This window comes from Ipomoea nil, unplaced genomic scaffold, assembly GCF_001879475.1.
Source record: "Ipomoea nil cultivar Tokyo-kokei standard unplaced genomic scaffold, Asagao_1.1 scaffold2805, whole genome shotgun sequence".
NCBI classification, from domain to species: domain Eukaryota; kingdom Viridiplantae; phylum Streptophyta; class Magnoliopsida; order Solanales; family Convolvulaceae; genus Ipomoea; species Ipomoea nil.
In genome coordinates, this window is record NW_017619233.1 from 4,162,963 (window position 1) to 4,182,693 (window position 19,731).

The window sequence follows — 19,731 nt, forward strand, 5'->3', positions numbered from 1 at the left end:
CGAGTACTAGTACTAGTAGATAAAATGCCCTCAGACGTACTCCTGTGATTTATCAGTAACTAAATTCCAGTTTTCTGTAGCCAGGCCAAGTTTCACACTTATACATGAAGAGCCAGAGGAAGGTAGAGAGCAAATTCTTGCACTATGCACATTTTATTGTCCTCTAGATTACTAACTTTTAGTGCTACCTTCCCCAAGAAGTTGTAACTGCTGTTGGCATTGAAGATGATGAATGCAAGATCATCACTGAAAGAACTATATTTGATCACATACGTGAAAAAGCGAAGAGCTTACCTCCTTTGGGCAAGTTGGGTGACACATGTTCCACTTCACTAGAGACGTTGGCTCTTATTAGAAAGCGAACTCGGGAGAGACTGCTTGCAGTTGAAAATCCAATAGAAGTATTAGATGAAGGAATAAATAAAGTTGCCCGTCACAGCATGGCCATTCAATCTGCTAGAGCTCATCAATTAGAAAAAAGTTTCTCAGACAAAGATGCCACTTCAGAAAGTCACTACATTTCTAAGGACAATAACCCTACAAATGACACAGGTAAATTTACTTCTTGTATGCTACGTAGCACCTTGTATTATATATACATCACTTTGCATATTATTATGCGTTGTTTGACATGGAGAGTACATCTATCCAGGGAAACTTGCTAGTGAACCCAATTCTGTTCAATCCGTTGACCTCACCAAAAAACCAGAATTTGGACACATGCAAGGATCATCACCAATTTTAGGGAGGTTGAAGACCACTGGATCCCAGCTATATACTTTGGGCAATCAAAATTGGTTTAGCCCTCAGTCTAGTCACACAAATTCTGATTTTGAGGGTTTTAAAGCTAGAAAAGCAGAAGTGGTTGTTTTGGATCCTGAACCTGTGGAACAAAAACATCATGAAGCTATAGGAGTCACAAAGTTGAGGGATAATGTGTGTTCTGGCAGTGCATTCAGTAGAAGTGACATAACTTGTCAGTCTTCAGTGGTGTCATCATCTCCCTCTTGGACATCTTTGCCAAGGATCGAAGTTGGTGATTTGAGAAACTCTTCAGAAACCAAATGTAAGCATATTTCGACTCCAAGTTTATTGGAAAGGCAGCGCTCTTCCCCGGCAGCAGTGCGAGACACCCAGGAAATGAACTGCTTCTTGGGTTTTAAGAGTGTGTTTACATTTCTCTAATGGCATTTGTGAACAAATAATGGCGTACGTGTATCGTAATCAGACGCTAGTATGTGGTCCTGTAGAATTATTGATGATGTGCTAGCAATTCGGTGATGGCCATATAATTACTACTGTAGTATCATGTGGTATATATTACTACACCGGATGCACCACTCATATTTTGACAGTCCAATTTCACATCTCAACGGTGCATGGGATTCACAGGTTCACATGATACCAATGGTCCACACCTAAAATTGACACAACGGTACTCACATGATAGCATTGGTTAACATTTAAAACTAAACCAATATTTATTAATGTAAATGTGTAAATGTATTAAAATTGAAAACTTAAAATGTTAATTTAAAAACAATTCAAGGCTTTAAGGTTAGAATTAAGAATTTTAAATTCAACCAAAAAATAATACTCATAAATTCAACTCAATAGAGCTAGCTCAAAACCGAACAGGTGGCCAAATCCACATCACTAATTGCTATGCCTTGAAGTGATTCAAATACAATCACAAAATTAAACACAAACCCATCCTTTGAAGATTGAATTATATTATTCATTGAAACAATAGTCCGTTCTCTGGAAGCACATCATCTCGATCAACTTATCTAACAAAATTTTCTTCAAAGCTATATGCACTCCCTAAATTTTTTTAAAAAAATTAATAAAAATAGAAGCATAATTCAGGCTAATCTTACAAGGTTAGTAACCTACCAAAACTTTAATTTCTTGAGGAAGTTCAATGCAAGAAAGGCATTGGCAAACAGCAGCAATGCAGCATGGTCCAACAATAGAAGATCAGGATGAGCCCTTATGGCCTTATATATTACAGGTGATGGTTCGAGATTTGAGCCATTACGCGAATCTGCACATACCCATCACCTGCAAATCCTGGATCAACACTACTTTGGTCCCCTTTGCTTCAGGTGCAGTTTTGTTTCGATATTATTTATCCTACTAATCCTCAACCAATGACATTACTGGAACTCCCTTGCTTGAAAAACTTGTACACTTCACCAACACCTGATCACCAACCTCAAAGTCCCTCTTCGCACCAGGCTACAAAACAGGAGAATAAAATTGTATGAATTGTTGATTTGAATGAAGGGAGAGAGGGTGAGATTTAAGAGTGGTGAAAGAGGGTGTTAGCCATGGGAAGTGTAATGCAAGTTGAACTTCTGAAGTTAACTTCATCGCACGGCAATTTTAACCCATACTACACTTCTTATACAATAAAAGAAGAAAATGCAGGTGTAACCTTAGCCAAGATGGCTAAGGATACAAATTTGTAACTACAAGGTCACGAGTTCAAATCCCAACTTTCTTGGTTTGAACCGGTCAGCTATGGGCAACCTAAGCTGGTTTACCTCCTTATGGTCCTTTACCGGCTAGGATCACAAGGCAGGGTTTACCCAGTGTACAACCTCAAGTAGTGGCTGGGGGTTTCCCTCGTCACCCAAAAAAAAAAAAAAAAAAAAACAGATAAAATTCAATAAAAAAGAATGAGTGCAGAGATCCCAAACATTGAAGATGAATATGTAAAGTAGAGTAATTATTTCTACCCCAAACCTTCAAGATGAATTGCAAGGGCAGAGCATCAAAGAAGATTACCAAGAATTCAATAATAACTAGGCATACCTCAAAACGATACATTCCACGGAGTCCGCCCCCCAAATCAAGCACTAAACCAAGTGCACGTATCTGATGCACCTTAGCTATAAGCTTCATTCCCAGCTTCAATTTATTAGCTTTTATACCAGTCTCAACTGTAGAATCCTTATTCAAGTCACTCTGAGATTTTCTCGGTGCTTTGGACGTATTTTTGTCTTCACCTTCATAATCACTTACAATGTCAGCAATTGATTCCTTCCCCTTTTTGAATTTCTTCACATTTCTTGAAGAAAGATCGAATTTTGGGGATGAGTCAATATCAGTATGTTCCAACAATGCTTTTGAGTTTTCGTCAGGTTCAGGAGTGCTTGAGGTATTACTAGTTTTAGAGCTCAAATCCACACTAGTAGTTCTTTCCTCCTGATCACACTCTGCAGCACTCCGAATTAAGAATGCTGGTGTTTCTGGAGCAGAGCTCTGCTCTGCAGTTTCATCACTTTCCAAAAGATCATCCCTCGCACTAGCATCTTGCTTTTCCTCATCTTTACACACTTCACCAATAGGAACCCATATATTAGATGATTGGCTTGTGGGAGTCGATTTGCCAATAGAGTCGTCTTTCTTTGATCTAGCTCCAGTTAGAGTAGATTTCAAAGATAACTTAATGTTACCACGCACATCCCGCCCTATGCACATCAAAGAAAGTTGCTGGCCAACAGATACTACATCTGAGACTCGTGACACCTAACAAAGTAACAGACGGGTATGAATATAACATAGGAATCAAGTATGCACACAGAGATGTAGTAAGGAACTGGGAGAATGTATTTGGATGTCTTTAAAAAGCTTATTTCCCTTCAGTAACAATCTCAAAAGTACAAATGAAATTACCGGTTCATGTGACAACTCAGAAATATGTAAAAGCCCTTGTTGGCCACCATTAAACTCTACAAAAGCACCATATTCTTTAACAGAGCTCACAACACCTTTGTAGACACCTCCAACTTCAATTTCACGACCTATGATAAAGTCAACCTGAAAGATGTGAAGTCAAGTAAATAAAATTTTAATGTGAGGTTTCTAATGTATTGTAAGGGTTTACAAATGGAAATCATTGTAGACACCACTAAACTCCAGAAAATCCTTACTCTCACAGGGAAACAAAACATATACTATTGTATAAATAGATGTGGAGAAGTACCTTTTCCTGTACTTTCTCCATGACTGATTGGTTTTTAGCAACTATTGTGAGTGTTCCATCACTAACTGACATCCGTGCACCTGCATGAAGTTCACAAACGATACCAAAGAAATTCAGTAGCATTGCAATATCATTCTTCAAATATAACAAACACTCCAAAACTTTCTGAAACTCAAAATTCATGGTTTACACCACTCATATTAGATTCTTCAGTATCACCTGTTTCTTCTTCAATTTTCCTCTTTAGGGCACCAAGAGGACCAATTAACCGGCGAAGTGCATCATTGCTGTATTTCAGCGTAGCTGGAACACCAGTAATAGAAATTAAGAATTATGAAACCACAGCATATTAAATGCCATAAACTAGAGTCCCAATGAGAAAAATATATTTCAAGTTAATGAACAGAGAAGCATCAATCCCAGGTACATAGATATAATAGAGCGTAGATCGATATCAAATGTCTACTTACCTAAACGAGGAGAATATTTGTCATCCTGAATACGGGGAGCATTTATTTCACGCTCCATGTGTTCAAGGATCTGTTGTCGTCCCTTAAGTGCAGGTTCTAGACTCTCACAGATGATGTCCAGAGGAATTCCAGCAGGTTTTATATCTAATTGAATAGCAGTTATTCCATTTCGAGTGCCAGCAATTTTGAAGTCCATATCACCCAGATGATCCTCCAAACCCTTAATGTTAACCATAAGCAAAATATATCAATTATATAGAGGTAAACAAAATTGAGAAAGATACTTGAAGTTAAAATAAAACTAGATAATAACAGAAGCCTATTAAAAGAAATCTAATTGCAATTCCTGCCCCAATGATCCAAATGAAGGAAAACCTGTAGATTTACCAACCCAGGATAAAACTAGTGTGAATGATACAGATGTGGGAAATGGTAAAATTCTACTGCAGCTTTTAGGTTTCAGAAGTACATATAGTAAATATCACTGAACAACCTCTCCAGTAACCTTGATTCTTATGTTGAACAATATAGGATTTCAGAGAAGTGTAGCCCATATCATGTCTTTGCATACATATCAAAGTACCAAACTAAGATAACGCATTAATTCAAATACTAGATGAACAAAGCTGTCAATGTCCCTATGACTATGGGAACTTGGAAGTGAATCTCTAACATATACTATGTCAATGGGCAGAGCAAAACTCAATCACCTTCACTTTATACCCTCTTTTTTACTAAAGGATGATAAAGTTTTCTGGAAGAAGGGAAAGGGTATCAACTTTACTGAGTTCCACAGGGATAAGGAAATTGCTTATGCAAGTTATTATGTATAATATGTACCAATATATCTGTTAATATCCTATAGTCCTTGATTTCTCCAGTTGATGGATCACTATCACTGACAAGTCCCACAGATACACCTGCTACATGTTGTCTTACTGGAATTCCAGCATCCATTAAAGCCATGCTGCCTGCAAGGTTGGAATACGAAGCAGGAAAATAGAAGATTGATTAAACATTTTCATAATTAAATTAAACCAAAGGATATTTCTGAATAATTGATAACTACAGTCCATGGGTAACAAAGAACGAAAATTCTCAGACAAGTATCAGAAGACTGGAATTTCATATTGAATCCTACCAAATTTGAAACAAGCACTGTGTTTGTAGCCTTAGTTAGAGATAAAAGCATACCTCCACAGACAGTTGCCATTGATGTTGAACCATCGGATGCCATGACTTCGGAATTGACACGGACAGTGTATGGAAAATCATCTTCAGGAGGTAAAACAGCTAACAGAGCCTTCTCAGCAAGAGTACCTAACATAAATCAAGGACTCAGCAATTTACATGTTCAAAATTTCTTTAAAATTAAAAACAATAGTAATAGTCATATAAAGTAAATACACACACACACAGAGAGCAAACCCCATTAAAAATCAAACATTAGTAGTAGTCATCAATATATAAAATAAAAGATGCAAATCACTGCAATTGGTAGGTCTCTTTTTCATTTTTTACACAGAAGTAGCTCACCATGTCCAACTTCACGTCTATTCAGACCAACTCGTTTGCCAACTTCATTAATACTGAATGGAGGAAAACTATAGTGAAGCATGAATCTCTTTGATGAAGGACCAACCAGGGAATCTAGCTGTTGAGCATCCCCTGGGGCTCCAAGTGTAACAGTACAAAGAACCTGCACATGAAATTCATGTTTGGTCACTGAAAACCAGAAAGCAAATTACACCTAAACAAGATGTGCATGCTAACCTGTGTATCTCCCCGTGAAAAGAGTGATGATCCATGTAGCACAGGTAGATTACCAGATTCACAGTACAGTGGTCGAACTTCATCAAGGCGTCTTCCATCAACTCTAAGCCCTTCTGCAATAATCCTTCTGCGAACAACCTGGCATTGTCAGAAACTAGAGAGTCACAATCACTATCACTATAATAATTCTAAGATAACAATTTATAAAAATACAGCAATGAAGTGTGGATTAAAGCAATAAATCAAGTTGCTTTCTGTCTGTTAAGTTTGAACATGAAGATTAACTACTAATAAATCATAGCAAGATAATAGAAGACAATAAATACTCCCTCCATCCCATTTTATGTGTCTGTTCAGTTAACAAGACTTGACTAAAGTTATTTACAATTCAATTTTTCATAATGTTAAGTTTAGTATTAGTAAGTAAAGTTTATATATTTAGAAACTATATTAAAATGCTATTAAATACGGAGTACAAAAAAAAAATTCAAATTTAAAAATTATAAGAAAATATTAAAGAAAATAAGCAAAGAAGAAATAGTTGGTTTGACCAATGAATAGTAAACAAGACAAGTAAAATGGGACCGAGGGAGTAGATTATAACTCCAATCATCCCAAATTGGAATTATGGGTTACTAATAGAATGATCTTAATGTTCTGTCATGCATTACCTTTTGAACATTACATAAGCCGCAACTTATATGGTTAAAAACCCATGTGGAACTTCAATAACTAGTCCAACTTTGAAATAAAAATTGGCAGGGGGGGGGGGGGGGGGGTGGTGTGTTTATATAAAATAATATACAATTTAACTAAGCAATTATGATGCTAAGTCAAACAACTCGATTTGAGATGGAAGTGCTTCATAGAACATCAATGCTAATAAACATGAACAATTTGAAGAAAGGGGAACCAACAATTCAGCTGAGATTTTAATGGAAACGCTGTACTAAGCACTCGTTTATTTGGCTAAAGTACAAAAAGCTGACTTAATATATACATACATACCTCTTTTCGCACTGTATCAACTGTCTTTGGTAAAACTTTTAAGCCTTCTTCATCACATTCTTCCTCGAGTGTTCTTTTAACATCTTGTGTAATTTTATCTAAGGCTTCTCCACGTTCAAACTAGTCCAAATAATGAGAGCTTAATTTATGCGGAAAGAAAACAACCACCCAGTAGTAAATGGAAACCAAAAAGAAAACATAGGGCTTTAAAATGTCATATTGCAGCACAGTATCTACCTTGCCATAGGTGGGATCTGTAAAGACAGCTTCAATAGGTTCTTTTGCCAAATTTCGTATTTTCTCAAGTGTTTTCTCCGACACCAAAGAGAGTTTATACTCTTTCTTCTGCTTACCTATTCTACCCGCCAGTTTAACTTGAGGCTCTAGATACTTAATGGCCTAAAAACAAAGAATAAGAATGTTAAAAGACATGTGAGTACAGACACAGAAAGTTGTTTTAAGGTAGCTGTGCCCATGATTAATCACCTCAAGGTGAGCCAGTCTCAATGCAGCTTCCAAATCTTTTTCAGAAATTTCACGCGCTTGCACATCTATCATCAATGTTTTATCCTTTGTGCAGGCATATACCAAGTTGAGATCACTCAAGCTAAGCTGCATGCCATTCAAGATCGTACATAGGCATGAGACCAATCAGAAAAGATGAGAAAAACTTCTACAACTAAATAAATGTGCAGAACTACCTCATCCATGCTTGGGTTGACAACAACTTGTCCACAGATCCTCCCAATACGAATCACCCCTATGGGACCTCCCCAAGGAATATCTGACAACATTAAAGCAGCAGATGTTGCATTGGCAGCCATAACATCGGGATCTTGTTTCCCATCAGATGAAAGAACACTTGCCATAACCTGGAAAAATCAATTCATGTAATTGGAAACTTGAAGCAAGTTAAAATCTTTGCATTTCATTAGCTATAGTAGGTGCATTTCATTACCATCAACTCACCTGCACCTCATGGTAAAATCCAGCAGGAAAAAGGGGTCGTATTGGTCTATCAATGAGACGGCCACAGAGAAGTTCACGTTCCTTTGGAGCACCCTCCCTCCGCATGAATGTACTTGGAATTAAACCTTGAGCAAATTGTTTCTCTTGGTAATCAACCTTAGGAAATGGAAAACTCATTTGAGAGCTCATAGAGACAATTACTTTACAGAAATAAAGAATACATCCGAAAATGCAACTTTTCCATATATCTCTGCAATGTTATCTAGAAAATCATGCTCTTTGAAAGTAAAAATCTCATGATCGCATCATAGTAAAAATAGAAATTTTCACGTTGAACGCTTCACTGGATCACCTGAAGCATTAATGAAATAAGAACATGTGAAATCAAGTAATTACTTCTCGACAAATGAACATACAGTGAGGGGTAGAAAATCGCGAACTGCGTCGCCCTTTGCAGAGGCCACGGTTGAGAGAACTTTAGTCTCGTCCATAGCTAGGACCACTGAGCCATTGGCAAACCGAGCAATCTTCCCAGTTTCCAGAGTAATTTTCCGCGAACCAATTTCGAATTCCTCAGTAAATGATTCTAGAATCTTTGTACCAGCCATGTGTGTTTCTGAATCGGAAGATGGTGAAGACAGAGTGGAAGTAGCGAAGCCAAGGCGGCCGCTGCATATGGTGCGGAAGCCAAATCTTTGCCATGTGAGGACGTGAGGTAGGGTTGAGATAAGTGGGTTAGCTTTACTCGTCACTGAGGCCATTATGGGTTTAAGGAAACTGGAATTTAGGGGAGAAGGAGACAGAGTTGAAGAGCTAGGGTTTAAGCAGGGTTTTTCCTGGGAATGAAAACGTGGATCTGCCCCCTGCTCGGGCTAGGCGCTTCAACGGTGAATTACAGTATCGCACATTTACACTACACTTGTGTTGTGTAATAAATTTAGATCTGAAAATACTAGTCTTAATTCATACAATTTATAATTTTTTGTTGGCCAAATTATCAAAATCAAATGAGAAGTTGAATAAGAATTATTTAATTCAAAGAAATGTTAAAAAATAAAAATAAAAAATTAGTGTTTAACGCGTGTTATAGTCTTATAGATATATTGAGTTGGACCCAATTAAAAGGGACCCGGTCCCCAGGGAGCAAGACACGGGAGGGTGGTGGCTACCTAAGTGGGTCACGAAGGACAAGAGAGTAAGGTCTGAGAGAAGTTGTTGGTCGGGTCGGGCACGAATGACTCTGCATGCCAACCATCAAGGTCGATCTCTTGATCAGTCTCCAGGCCTGGGCAAGGGTCGCTTAGGTGAAGAACTAGTCTCAAGGGTTGCCCATTTGTAGGGGTTGATTGGAGATTTAATTTATATAAATAAGTCTTGTCTTGGCCAAGACATCATCATGTTCTCTCATTATAATTATGAGACGTGTTGTCCACATCGTTCACCCTGTAGTGATGCAGGCACATCTTCCCCAGGAGTTCCATTTTCGACCGTGAAGTCATACACAGGGTTGTCTTATCCCCATGTTCACGTCACCCATCATCGAGTCGCAATGATGATAGTCTGAGCAAACAATGTGATATTGTGTTGGGATTTCTTATATACTCTAGATGGGCAAGCTCAATACTGGTTTGTGTTCCTCCCCGGATAGGTCGATCACCACCTTATCCAACATCACCAAAAACTTCTTGTCGTACATCACCTAGAACATCCATAAATAAACTTTAAAAAAAAAAAAAAACACTTTTCTTACCTATGCTCAATAAGGAAAAAAAACTCTCAGACATTGGTTGAATTCATAGGCACGTGGAAGAAAGAGGTGATGACCAATGTTTATGACTTTGAGGGAGAGAGAAAGGGAAAGGTAGTTGTACTCATCTTTACAAAATGCCTTGCGGTCGGGCCCCTTCCATAGCAACATCAACAAGTATCCACCTAAGTTCTATTTTGAACTGATAGATCGGACGACTATGTCTGTGGAAGCCGAAGAGGCTAAGAGTAGAAAGAACTCAAAGAAGGAAGAAGATGAAGGGAAAACCGGAAAGATAAGGTACCCCAAGCCCCCGTCGACCAGGGACCGTTGTCGCCCGGGATGGAGCGAACTGAAGGACCAAGGCTAACCCCCCTTCACTACTTGATGCCATTGACGTTAAACCATATCACGAAGGAAGGGGGAAGGAGTTCGAGGAGGATCGCACATGACGGCATTAAGGAAATCATATATTATGCAAACGGTAATCCCCCAATTTCCGCCCCTGACCCAAGTTGGGCAAAAAATCTAGACACTTGTTCTATTCCCTCGTCACATGAAAAATCGTTCTCACATTCTCATGCCCAATCATGCATATGCAGTCGGAAAAGAAGAGTTGTCATTGGACTTTGAACATCATCCACTTGGTTGATTGCACTCATCAATCACCATTACCGTCGAGTCTAACTCCACCTCCAGTCTCCAAAGGTTCCAGCCCCATGCATGATCCACTTTGAGACATTCCTTATGCTCCAAAGTTTTACCGTGTAACTATTTGTGATCCCAATCTTGACAGAGAAAAATCCACCACCAAGTTACCCTGATGAATCACGTGTAATAACATTAGTTCACTCTTATAAGTTTTTTTTATTTATTTAAATTTTAGATATTTATATTATTGTATAATAATAATAAGAATAATAATAACTAACCATTTTAAAATAAATTTGATATTTATATTTTAAGAAATAACTAACTAATCATTACTAATTAAAATTTAAATGAAATTAAATTTATTTATTATATTACTTGAGTATATTTAAAAAAAAATATGTGGTGAATGCCATGTGCATGTTAATAAATAATAATAACGGAAAAATATAATGAAAATTATAACGTTAGGAGTATTTTTGTTCAAAAAATTAAATAGTACAACTCTTAGCGCATAATGTATGAAAAAAAAAAGTAACAGATAAAACAAACATAAATGAAGATTATCATCTTCATTCACTCTTATTAATTAACTAGTAATTCACTCGCGCGATGCACGGGAAAAAATTATGTTATTATAAATATAAATAAAAATAGAAAAATTAAAATATTTTAAATTATTTAATATAATAATATTTTTGAGCTTCCATTGGTCAAGTATTTATTATTTTTATAGAATACAAAATTACAATTAAAATTAAAATTAATATTAAAATTATAATTTTGTATGGTTAATATAATCTCTAATAATTATGTGCATATTCAAATAAACTTATAGAGAGAATTTACATAATTATATTGATTTATTTTTAATTGTATTTCATCTATATTATAATTTTCACAATACGAATAATAACTAAGATAATTACATTTGGAAAGCAAATTTCAAATTTTGTATGTGTAAATTTAAACTCTAATTGAACACATTTTTTTATATGATTATATAATATATAGCTATTTTATTTTTCAAAAGTATATTTTTTATATTTTTTTGAAACCAAAAGTATATTTTTTATATGATTATATAATATATATCTATTTTATTTTTTAAATATTGTGTTTTTTTAATAATAAAGGATGTCTAATTATGTGCATATTCAAATAAACTTATAGAGAGAATTTACATAATTACATTGATTTATTTTTAATTGTATTTCATCTATATTATAATTTTCACAATACAAATAATAACTAAGATAATTACATTTGGAAAGCAAATTTCAAATTTTGTATGTGTAAATTTAAACTCTAATTGAACATATTTTTTATATGATTATATAATATATAGCTATTTTATTTTTCAAAATTATATTTTTTTATATTTTTTTGAAACCAAAAGTATATTTTTTATATGATTATATAATATATTAATATATAGTTATTTTATTTTTTAAATGTTGTGTTTTTTTTTTTTTTTAATAATAAAGGATGTTGTGGCATTAATTGTAATATTAATTATTTCCCAAACCATATAGCTTTATTATTTATATAAAGGATTAATTTATTATTATTATTAATCAAAATCTATGTGTGATATCTAGTAGATTTTGATGTGATAAGCCCATACATAATTGGGATAAAAAGGCACAAACATTTCATGGTACATGCGCATTAATAGTGTATTATATTATAAGCTCTTTCTAAATATTTCTTTTAAGAATGCATTTCTCAATAATCTCTTATACCAATCAAATAATAGAATTTATTTTTCTAGTATTTTTTGAAAACCATTTTTCTAGTAATCAAATAATAGAATTATAGTATTTGTCAAGCACTTTGCGCACAGATAACACCCGGATTGGACTCCTATATGGGAGGTTATGAGTTCAAGCCCCTTCAGTAGGTTGAGAAAGTAATATTGTAATAGAGTCCGCGGCAAACCAAGTATTGTTTATTTTTCTACTATTTTTTGAAAACCATTTTTCTAGTAATTTGTTTTTCATGAAATTTTAATTCTATTCATCTTTAAATATTTTTGGCCAAACCAAATATTCCTCTTCAAATATTGTTTGTCAATATCTGAAATTTGACCTTTGATATCTTATTTCATTTAAAGTGTTTTTAAGTAATTGTCAAAAACTGAATCCAGTAAAATATGGGGTTATTGGGCCAGCCCATTCGCATACGATCAACGATATGGGCCAAAAAGGAAAATGAAAAAGATGGTGGTTCAATTTGGGTAGCCCATCCGGCGTTAGTGGACTAAGAATGCACCGGCCCGTTATCCTTCCACTGCAGAGAGGAGGAGGTTTTCGCTGCTCTGTGAAGCCAGCCTCACGCGGTACCTTCCGAACTAAGGACAATGAAGCCTCCGCCTTCGCAGAGACTCCACCATCCAAACTCACCACTTGGAACGGGCAGGCCAGAAGATAGCACCCCAAAAGCCCAGCCTTCAGAGCGAGCCCAATTGTTCCACCATCTTAATCCCACTTGGGTTACAGGCTCGCGTTACCAAGCCCAGCGAACAACTCTTCTAGCTAGGGAGTTATTAAGAGAACATTTTCTTCATCTGATTTCGATGTGGGAGCTTGTGCGAGGGCTGGTTTGGCTTTCATGGAGAAAAAATGGAGCAGAAATTGTGCGAGGGTTGGTTTCATCTTATCGCATATTTTTCATGGTTTTTGCGTTGTATCGTTGTTCACCAAAGCTTAGGTATGTAGATGAAGCCTTAGATTTCCTTTTTCCTTTTTGTGATGAAAATTGTATCGTTTTTGATAGGGAAAATTAGGGTTGTAATTTGAGATTAAAACTATACTTTGTAGTATTTTTCATATTTGGAGGGACAGAAATATGCTGAAAGTAAAATGTGCCAAGAATTTGTTTTGTGATATTTGTAGGTAAATGGAAATATTTTGGGATTATGAAGCTGCTCAAAGGTCTTATCTCCATAGATGGTGAGATTCAAGATGACGAAATTGAGAAGTTGAGTGTACTCTGAAGAAGTTCCCTTGACAACACGAGTACCAGTGAGTTTAAATTCAGCCAATTTCACTAATGTGCTTCAGACCCTTCAATTGGAGGTATTCCCAATCAATACCTTGGAATAACACCTAATTATTTATGGGAAATTAAACTCAACTCCGTTCAACCTTCCTTCCATTTATTTATAGTTTTTGCTCCTACACTTTCATCCATCTCCATTGTTCAGTTTCAATCTTTCTCTGTTTTATATGCTTGCTAATGCTTAGGCTATCTTTCTATCCACTATTGTCCACTGGTTGAATGTTATGTTGCCTTTATAGATCGGTGAATGTTCGAGATATATGCTATTGCAAATCAAAATTAATTTGGGCAAAGATTATATTTATGTTCATCGGTAGAAAATTTGCAGAATATTAATGTATATATGGATCTCTTGTCATATCCTTACAGCCTTTTATCTACACTTTCATCTTCTTGATCTCTGGACTGGATTGTGCCTTCCACTGACGTAAAGAACTTTGTTTCCATATAATCTGTGATTCCATTCAAGGTTTTGGAGCAGATACTTATAAGAGTGGTTATCGAGGTTGTGAAAGATATAAAGTTGCAACATCAGGCAACCCCAAAGTTTCAGATTTTAATCCAAAATATGGACCTGTTGTATTGTCTCCGTGTAGAAAGTGAAGGAGAGATGGATTTGAGGGAAATGCCTCTCAAGCAGTTAGGACAAATGATTTTCAGCATTTTAAAGTATTCTTTTTCTTTTTAAAATTATTTTCAGTGTTTTCATGCGTTCTTTTTAGTTTTTAATGTTCTCTCATAGATAATTTATCTCTTTTTTTATTGTTTATTATGCTTTTTTGGGTTTTTTCTTCTACTTATTTTTAGTTTTGCGGTGTATTTTTATAGTTCATTTTACAAGTTTGAGTTATTTTTAGCCTTTTTCGAGTATTCTTTTTTAGTTTTTGAAATGATATTCTGTGCTTTCAAGTGGTCTTTTAGTTTTTAAAATGGTTTTTTTTGAGTTATTTTTTTAATCTCTTCCTATCAGTTCTTTTCCCTTTGTTATTTTTAAAATGATTTTCAGTGTTTGGAAGTATTCAGTTTAGTTTTAGAAATGGTTTTCAGAGTTTTCTATTATTAGTTATGTTCTGTATTCTTAAAGCATTGTGTTTCTTATATGTTAGGTAGGCAAATAATGTTGTGCTAAAAGTAGAACTTAGTTTTGTTTGGAACTTTCTTCATATTGTAGCTTGAATCATTCTTTGCAGGCTGAGAAAATAGCATCAAGACTGATCTGTGAAGATAGAATGAGAGGGTCTATTGATCAGGTAGACATTATCTAATTGGAACATTATTGCTAAAAGTGCTATTTTGTATTTACTGTATTATAGATGCAAAATGTCCAGGCATCTAGGATACTGCTAAACTTTTCTTATGGAAAATATACGTTTGAATCAAGGTTAATTAACTTACATTATATGCAGTCCATAATGTAAAATGCGCAATGAAGTGTCCAACATCATTCTGATGTATTACGTGTTCTGTGATAAAATTGATTTATTAATATTGCGCTTCAGGTTGATGCTGTTATTCATTTTGAGGATGATACCCAGGAATTGCAACAATGGGATCAACAGGTGAACTATTTAGTCCCTCCATCTCAAAATACCTATTTGAATTTTGATTATCCTATATACTATTATAGGATTTTGCATTGCACTTTTACTATTAATTAATAGTCTACATGCAAACGAAGTGATTGGTGGGAAATAATTGCATTCTTTCCCTAATCATTCCTCTGTAAATTTGTGCACATTGTGGGATTGTGTCAATGTTTCTTCAATTTAGGTTTCTTAACATTCTTAATCTGCTTTTTCCTACATTTTTAGGTTCTTAGTTAATTTTCTTTTAACATTTACATTGAGCCAATATCATCTCCACTGAGGCTCATCCACAATCGAGACAAATGTGGATTACAACAAAGCCTTGGAGGCTGCTAATATTTTGAATATTTTTGCTAGAATAAATATTGTGTGGGACCATTTCAAGATGAGGCATATAACACTTTTTATAAATGCATAAAAAATATTACATTTTAACTAAAAAGTATTACACATATCACATTAGACAGTTTCACACAAGATTTGCACTTTTATTTTGCCACTATAAGCTTTGAATTCATTTCCATCTGGCATTATTTTCATACCTTTTTATTATTTAGTTTAAATTGTGGCGGTGGAAGTTTTAGAAATGAATTGAAGTTGCAAGGCAGTTTGTATAGACTGGTTTTGGTTGGAAAATGGTGAAAGAATTGAAGCACAAATCCTTCCGGCCCGAGGGTTCTCTCCTCTCCAAATTAACCTACTATGATCTCTAACTTGTACTCTCCCCATATATACATCTTCCACTTTTTTCTTAAAAATTCAAGATAAAATTTGTATATTTTGCTTTGAATGTGCTCGGTTGTATGTTGATGCAGGTGAGGGAGGCATATTTGTTATATGAGAACGATGTGGGATCTGTCATGTTTGTATGTGATTTTTGATAGCGATGATTATTCAATAGATCAATTAACTGATAATTAAATTATCAAATGCCAAAAATGAGAGGAATATAGAGAGTATTGAGTTTAATACAAGTTTTTTATTTTTCAATTTTCTAATCCTCAAATTTCCAATTTTAATGAAAATTTGATCAATTCTCCACCTCATCCCTTATTTCTTTCTTGCTTTTTAAACTAAATGACGTAGTTGTCAAGTAGCTTGTAACTCAATGGCACCTCTGTGACTTTCTCAAATGGGAAGTCATGTATATAGATATTGTATTACTGTGAATTTAGACTTAAAAGAAATTGTAGGGGTCAAATAAGTGATTTTTTTATTCATATTATAATATAGATACACATACACCACTGATGGGGGATTTGATCTTAGAATCTCAGAGTGCTTTTATTCCTGATAGGCTTATCACGAATAATATTCTAATAGCTGCGGAGGTCGGCCATTTTTTGAATAGGAAACTGTTATGATCTGATCGTCACAGGCAGGAAAAATAAGATAGAAAATAGCATAGAACTGATCTGGGTTTTCTTGAGGCCCCAGAACTCCCTAATTCCCTTTGCTGGGATAAAAATTCTGCTTGCTTTTTATTAGAATTGGTTCCCCTTTTTATAGGGTAAAATACAACTCATAAAATAGGAAATAAACTAAATAAGCTGACTAGCTAAGTAATATGCTAAAATATTCAAACTTACTAAATAACGAAAGTATCTATAAAATAAGAAAATAGGTTTCCAAAAACTGAAATAAGTATCTTTCTAAATAACCTCAACTTTCCAATTCTTTCCTAGGGGCTTCCTTTCTACCCCAACTTTCATATTGTTGCCTCATCCTGCTTGTTCTTGGTTCTACGAGAATAATGCTGCCCCCAAAGTGCATCATTACTCCCCTCCGGGACATCAAGCTTGTCCGCAAGCTTGAAATCAGGAAACTGTAAGACAAAGTTACTTAACACCTCCCAAGTGGCATCCTCTATGGGAAACCCCTGCCACTGGACTAATATCTCCCTTACACCACGGTTGAGTCTGCACTTAAACACTGCCTCAGGCTGCAAAATCACTCGGCCATCTCTTATAGGTGGTAGTGGAGAAAGCAAGGAGGGAGCATTGCCCGTGAATGGCTTAAGCAAGGATACGTAAAACACATTATGCACGCGTGACTCTGGGGGAAACTCCAATTGATAGGCTACCTTACCAACTCGTTTCAGTATTCGAAAGGGGCCATAAAATCGTGGGGACAATTTATTATTCCACCGTCGGGCTAAGGAATTCTGCCGATATGGCTGCAACTTCACCCAAACCCACTGGCCTTCGTCAAACTCCACCGCTCGATGGAGGCGGTTATATGCTTGTTCCATCCTCGACTGGGCCAACTGGAGGTGATGCCGTGCGTCACGGAGAACCTCATCTCGAGATTGCAAAGCTGCATCCACTGCGTCTACTTTAGACATACCTGGTTCATAGGATAAAAGACGTGGAGGTGGCCTGCCATACACAATCTGAAAAGGGGTTGAATGGAGGGCAGAGTGGAAAGCAGTATTGTAACAATACTCAACCCATGGGAGAATGTCTGTCCACTTCCGAGGGTGATCTCCAACCAGGCATCGCAAGTAGACCTCAATAGTTCTGTTCACCACCTCTGTTTGGCCATCAGATTGTGGGTGGTAGGAGGAAGAAAAATTCAATTTAGCTCCGCTCAAGAGGAATAACTCCTTCCAGAAGTTACTCAAAAAAACAGAATCTCGATCACTCACAATAGACTCTGGCTACCCATGTAACTTCAAAACATTGGCAAAAAACACTTGAGCAACCATGGCTGCTGAAAATGGATGTTGTAAAGCCACAAAATGGCTGTACTTTGAAAACCGGTCAACCACCACAAATATCACTGACTTTCCTCCCACCTTTGGAATCTGAAACAAATTTACTAAAAACGAATCGGGGCCCTTAGAAACCAAAACTTGCTCACATAGACCCGTGCTTGAGAGAGAATCCCCATTTGCCACAGCGACCTTTATTCCCGGACGAGGAGCCGTAGGAAGAGACAACCCAAGTGCAGTAGTAGTATTGATGAAATTATGGGTGCTCCCTGTATCCACCAACGCAAGCAGCGGTGTGCCCTCAATCAACACTTGAAGTTTCATCATCTCCCCTGTTGACACACCCGTTATCGCATGAAGGGATATTTCTGCCACCTCAAGGTCCTCAATGGTAGTTTCATCACTTTCCTCTTCCTCATTAATGCCTAGGACACAAAATAGGTGTTTGCACCGATGGCCGCGAGACCACGTCTCATCACAGTTAAAACAAAGGCCCTTGGATTTACGTTCTTCTTGCTCCGCGGGCGACAATCGGCGAATTGGAGGGGGTTTGTAACCAGGTTTCAGCGTAGCTTGCGGTCTGGAGTTGGTAACAGTCACCAAGTTGCTCCCTGTAGGGGCTGGCAGCGGCCGTGGGGGCTGCCTAAATGTTCCTTTTTGCATCAAAAGGAGTCGTCGGTAAAAATCACGGGAAGTATTAATGGCCTCGGCCAAGGTGCAGGGCTTACTGCGTTCCACATCAATTCGGAGCAACTCGTCTAATCCTGCTGTAAATAAATCAACTTGCTGGTCAATGCGCACCGAATCTGCCCTTGCCAACAGAAGTTGGAAATCTGAAACATACTCATCAATATGACGTGCGCGCTGCTTAACGTTAACCAATTCCCCCAAGGGGTTAGCACTACGAGGAGGGCCAAAACGCAACTTGCAATAATCCTTGAAAATACCCCAAGACATCCGGGGTTCGTCTCGCAAGATTTGGTAATACCACAATTGAGCTTCACCAGTCATATTAAAGGCTGCCAACTCAACTTGAGCGTTAACCGGGGTATGAGCAGTACGAAAATAGAGCTCACAACGATGGAGCCAAATGAGAGGGTCTTCGTGGCCAGAGAACGTAGGAAATTCCATGCGTGTGTACTGGGAGCGGAAGGTGGTATCGTCAGTAGTAAGGGGAGCAGCTTCACGCAGGGCAGGTTGGAGAGCGGATGAATCTGGTTGGGGTGATTTGGGAATGAGAGTATAGTTATTGATGAGATCAGCCAAGGACTGTTTCAGCTCCTTAACCGAGTCAAACAAATCGTCATACTCAGCTTGAGAACGTGCGTTGTTGGGAGGTTGATCGCCCATGACGCCGGCAACGGAACCAATGTTATGATCTGATCGTCACAGGCAGGAAAAATAAGATAGAAAATAGCATAGAACTGATCTGGGTTTTCTTGAGGCCCCAGAACTCCCTAATTCCCTTTGCTGGGATAAAATTCTGCTTGCTTTTTATTAGAATTGGTTCCCCTTTTTATAGGGTAAAATACAACTCATAAAATAGGAAATAAACTAAATAAGCTGACTAGCTAAGTAATATGCTAAAATATTCAAAATTACTAAATAACGAAAGTATCTATAAAATAAGAAAATAGGTTTCCAAAAACTGAAATAAGTATCTTTCTAAATAACCTCAACTTTCCAATTCTTTCCTAGGGGCTTCCTTTCTACCCCAACTTTCCTATTGTTGCCTCATCCTGCTTGTTCTTGGTTCT

The 19,731-nt window shown here is 36.6% G+C and overlaps 2 protein-coding genes across 8 annotated transcripts in view; one reads left to right on the forward strand and one right to left on the reverse strand.

The window, feature by feature from the left end:
- Positions 1-19,731, forward strand: part of LOC109158131 (DExH-box ATP-dependent RNA helicase DExH17) — a 31,890-nt gene that overhangs the window by 6,661 nt on the left and 5,498 nt on the right. For 2 of the 7 annotated variants that reach the window (XM_019305959.1, XM_019305961.1), the window contains 3 exons: positions 85-122; positions 199-552; positions 653-1,241. In XM_019305959.1, coding sequence (XP_019161504.1) covers positions 85-122; positions 199-552; positions 653-1,185 — 925 coding nt within the window. In that variant the 3' untranslated portion in view covers positions 1,186-1,241. Of the gene's footprint in view, positions 1-70; positions 123-198; positions 553-652; positions 1,242-9,634; positions 9,637-19,731 lie in introns of those variants that run through there. The other 5 variants (XR_002050313.1, XM_019305960.1, XM_019305962.1 and 2 more) reach the window with 5 other exon arrangements.
- On the reverse strand, positions 1,581-9,127 carry LOC109158132 (polyribonucleotide nucleotidyltransferase 2, mitochondrial). Its single transcript, XM_019305965.1, has 16 exons — positions 8,631-9,127; positions 8,215-8,370; positions 7,947-8,117; positions 7,732-7,857; positions 7,483-7,644; positions 7,246-7,365; positions 6,238-6,375; positions 6,001-6,163; positions 5,659-5,784; positions 5,305-5,435; positions 4,465-4,684; positions 4,214-4,297; positions 3,995-4,074; positions 3,685-3,828; positions 2,821-3,537; positions 1,581-2,241 (listed from the first exon to the last, which is right to left on the reverse strand). Exons 1-16 carry the CDS (start codon positions 8,973-8,975, stop codon positions 2,140-2,142), a joined length of 2,985 nt encoding a protein of 994 aa, XP_019161510.1. The 5' UTR covers positions 8,976-9,127; the 3' UTR covers positions 1,581-2,139.

Bases quoted from the DNA above. Each gene is read 5' to 3' on its own strand.
- LOC109158132 (XM_019305965.1), bottom strand. From the start codon at position 8,975: ATGGCCTCAGTGACGAGTAAAGCTAACCCACTTATCTCAACCCTACCT. The intron at 7,645-7,731 runs GTGATTAATCAT...CTTTGTTTTTAG, and splicing joins TGAGACTGGCTCACCTTGAG to GCCATTAAGTATCTAGAGCC. The intron at 7,366-7,482 runs GTAGATACTGTG...TATTTGGACTAG, and splicing joins CAGATCCCACCTATGGCAAG to TTTGAACGTGGAGAAGCCTT.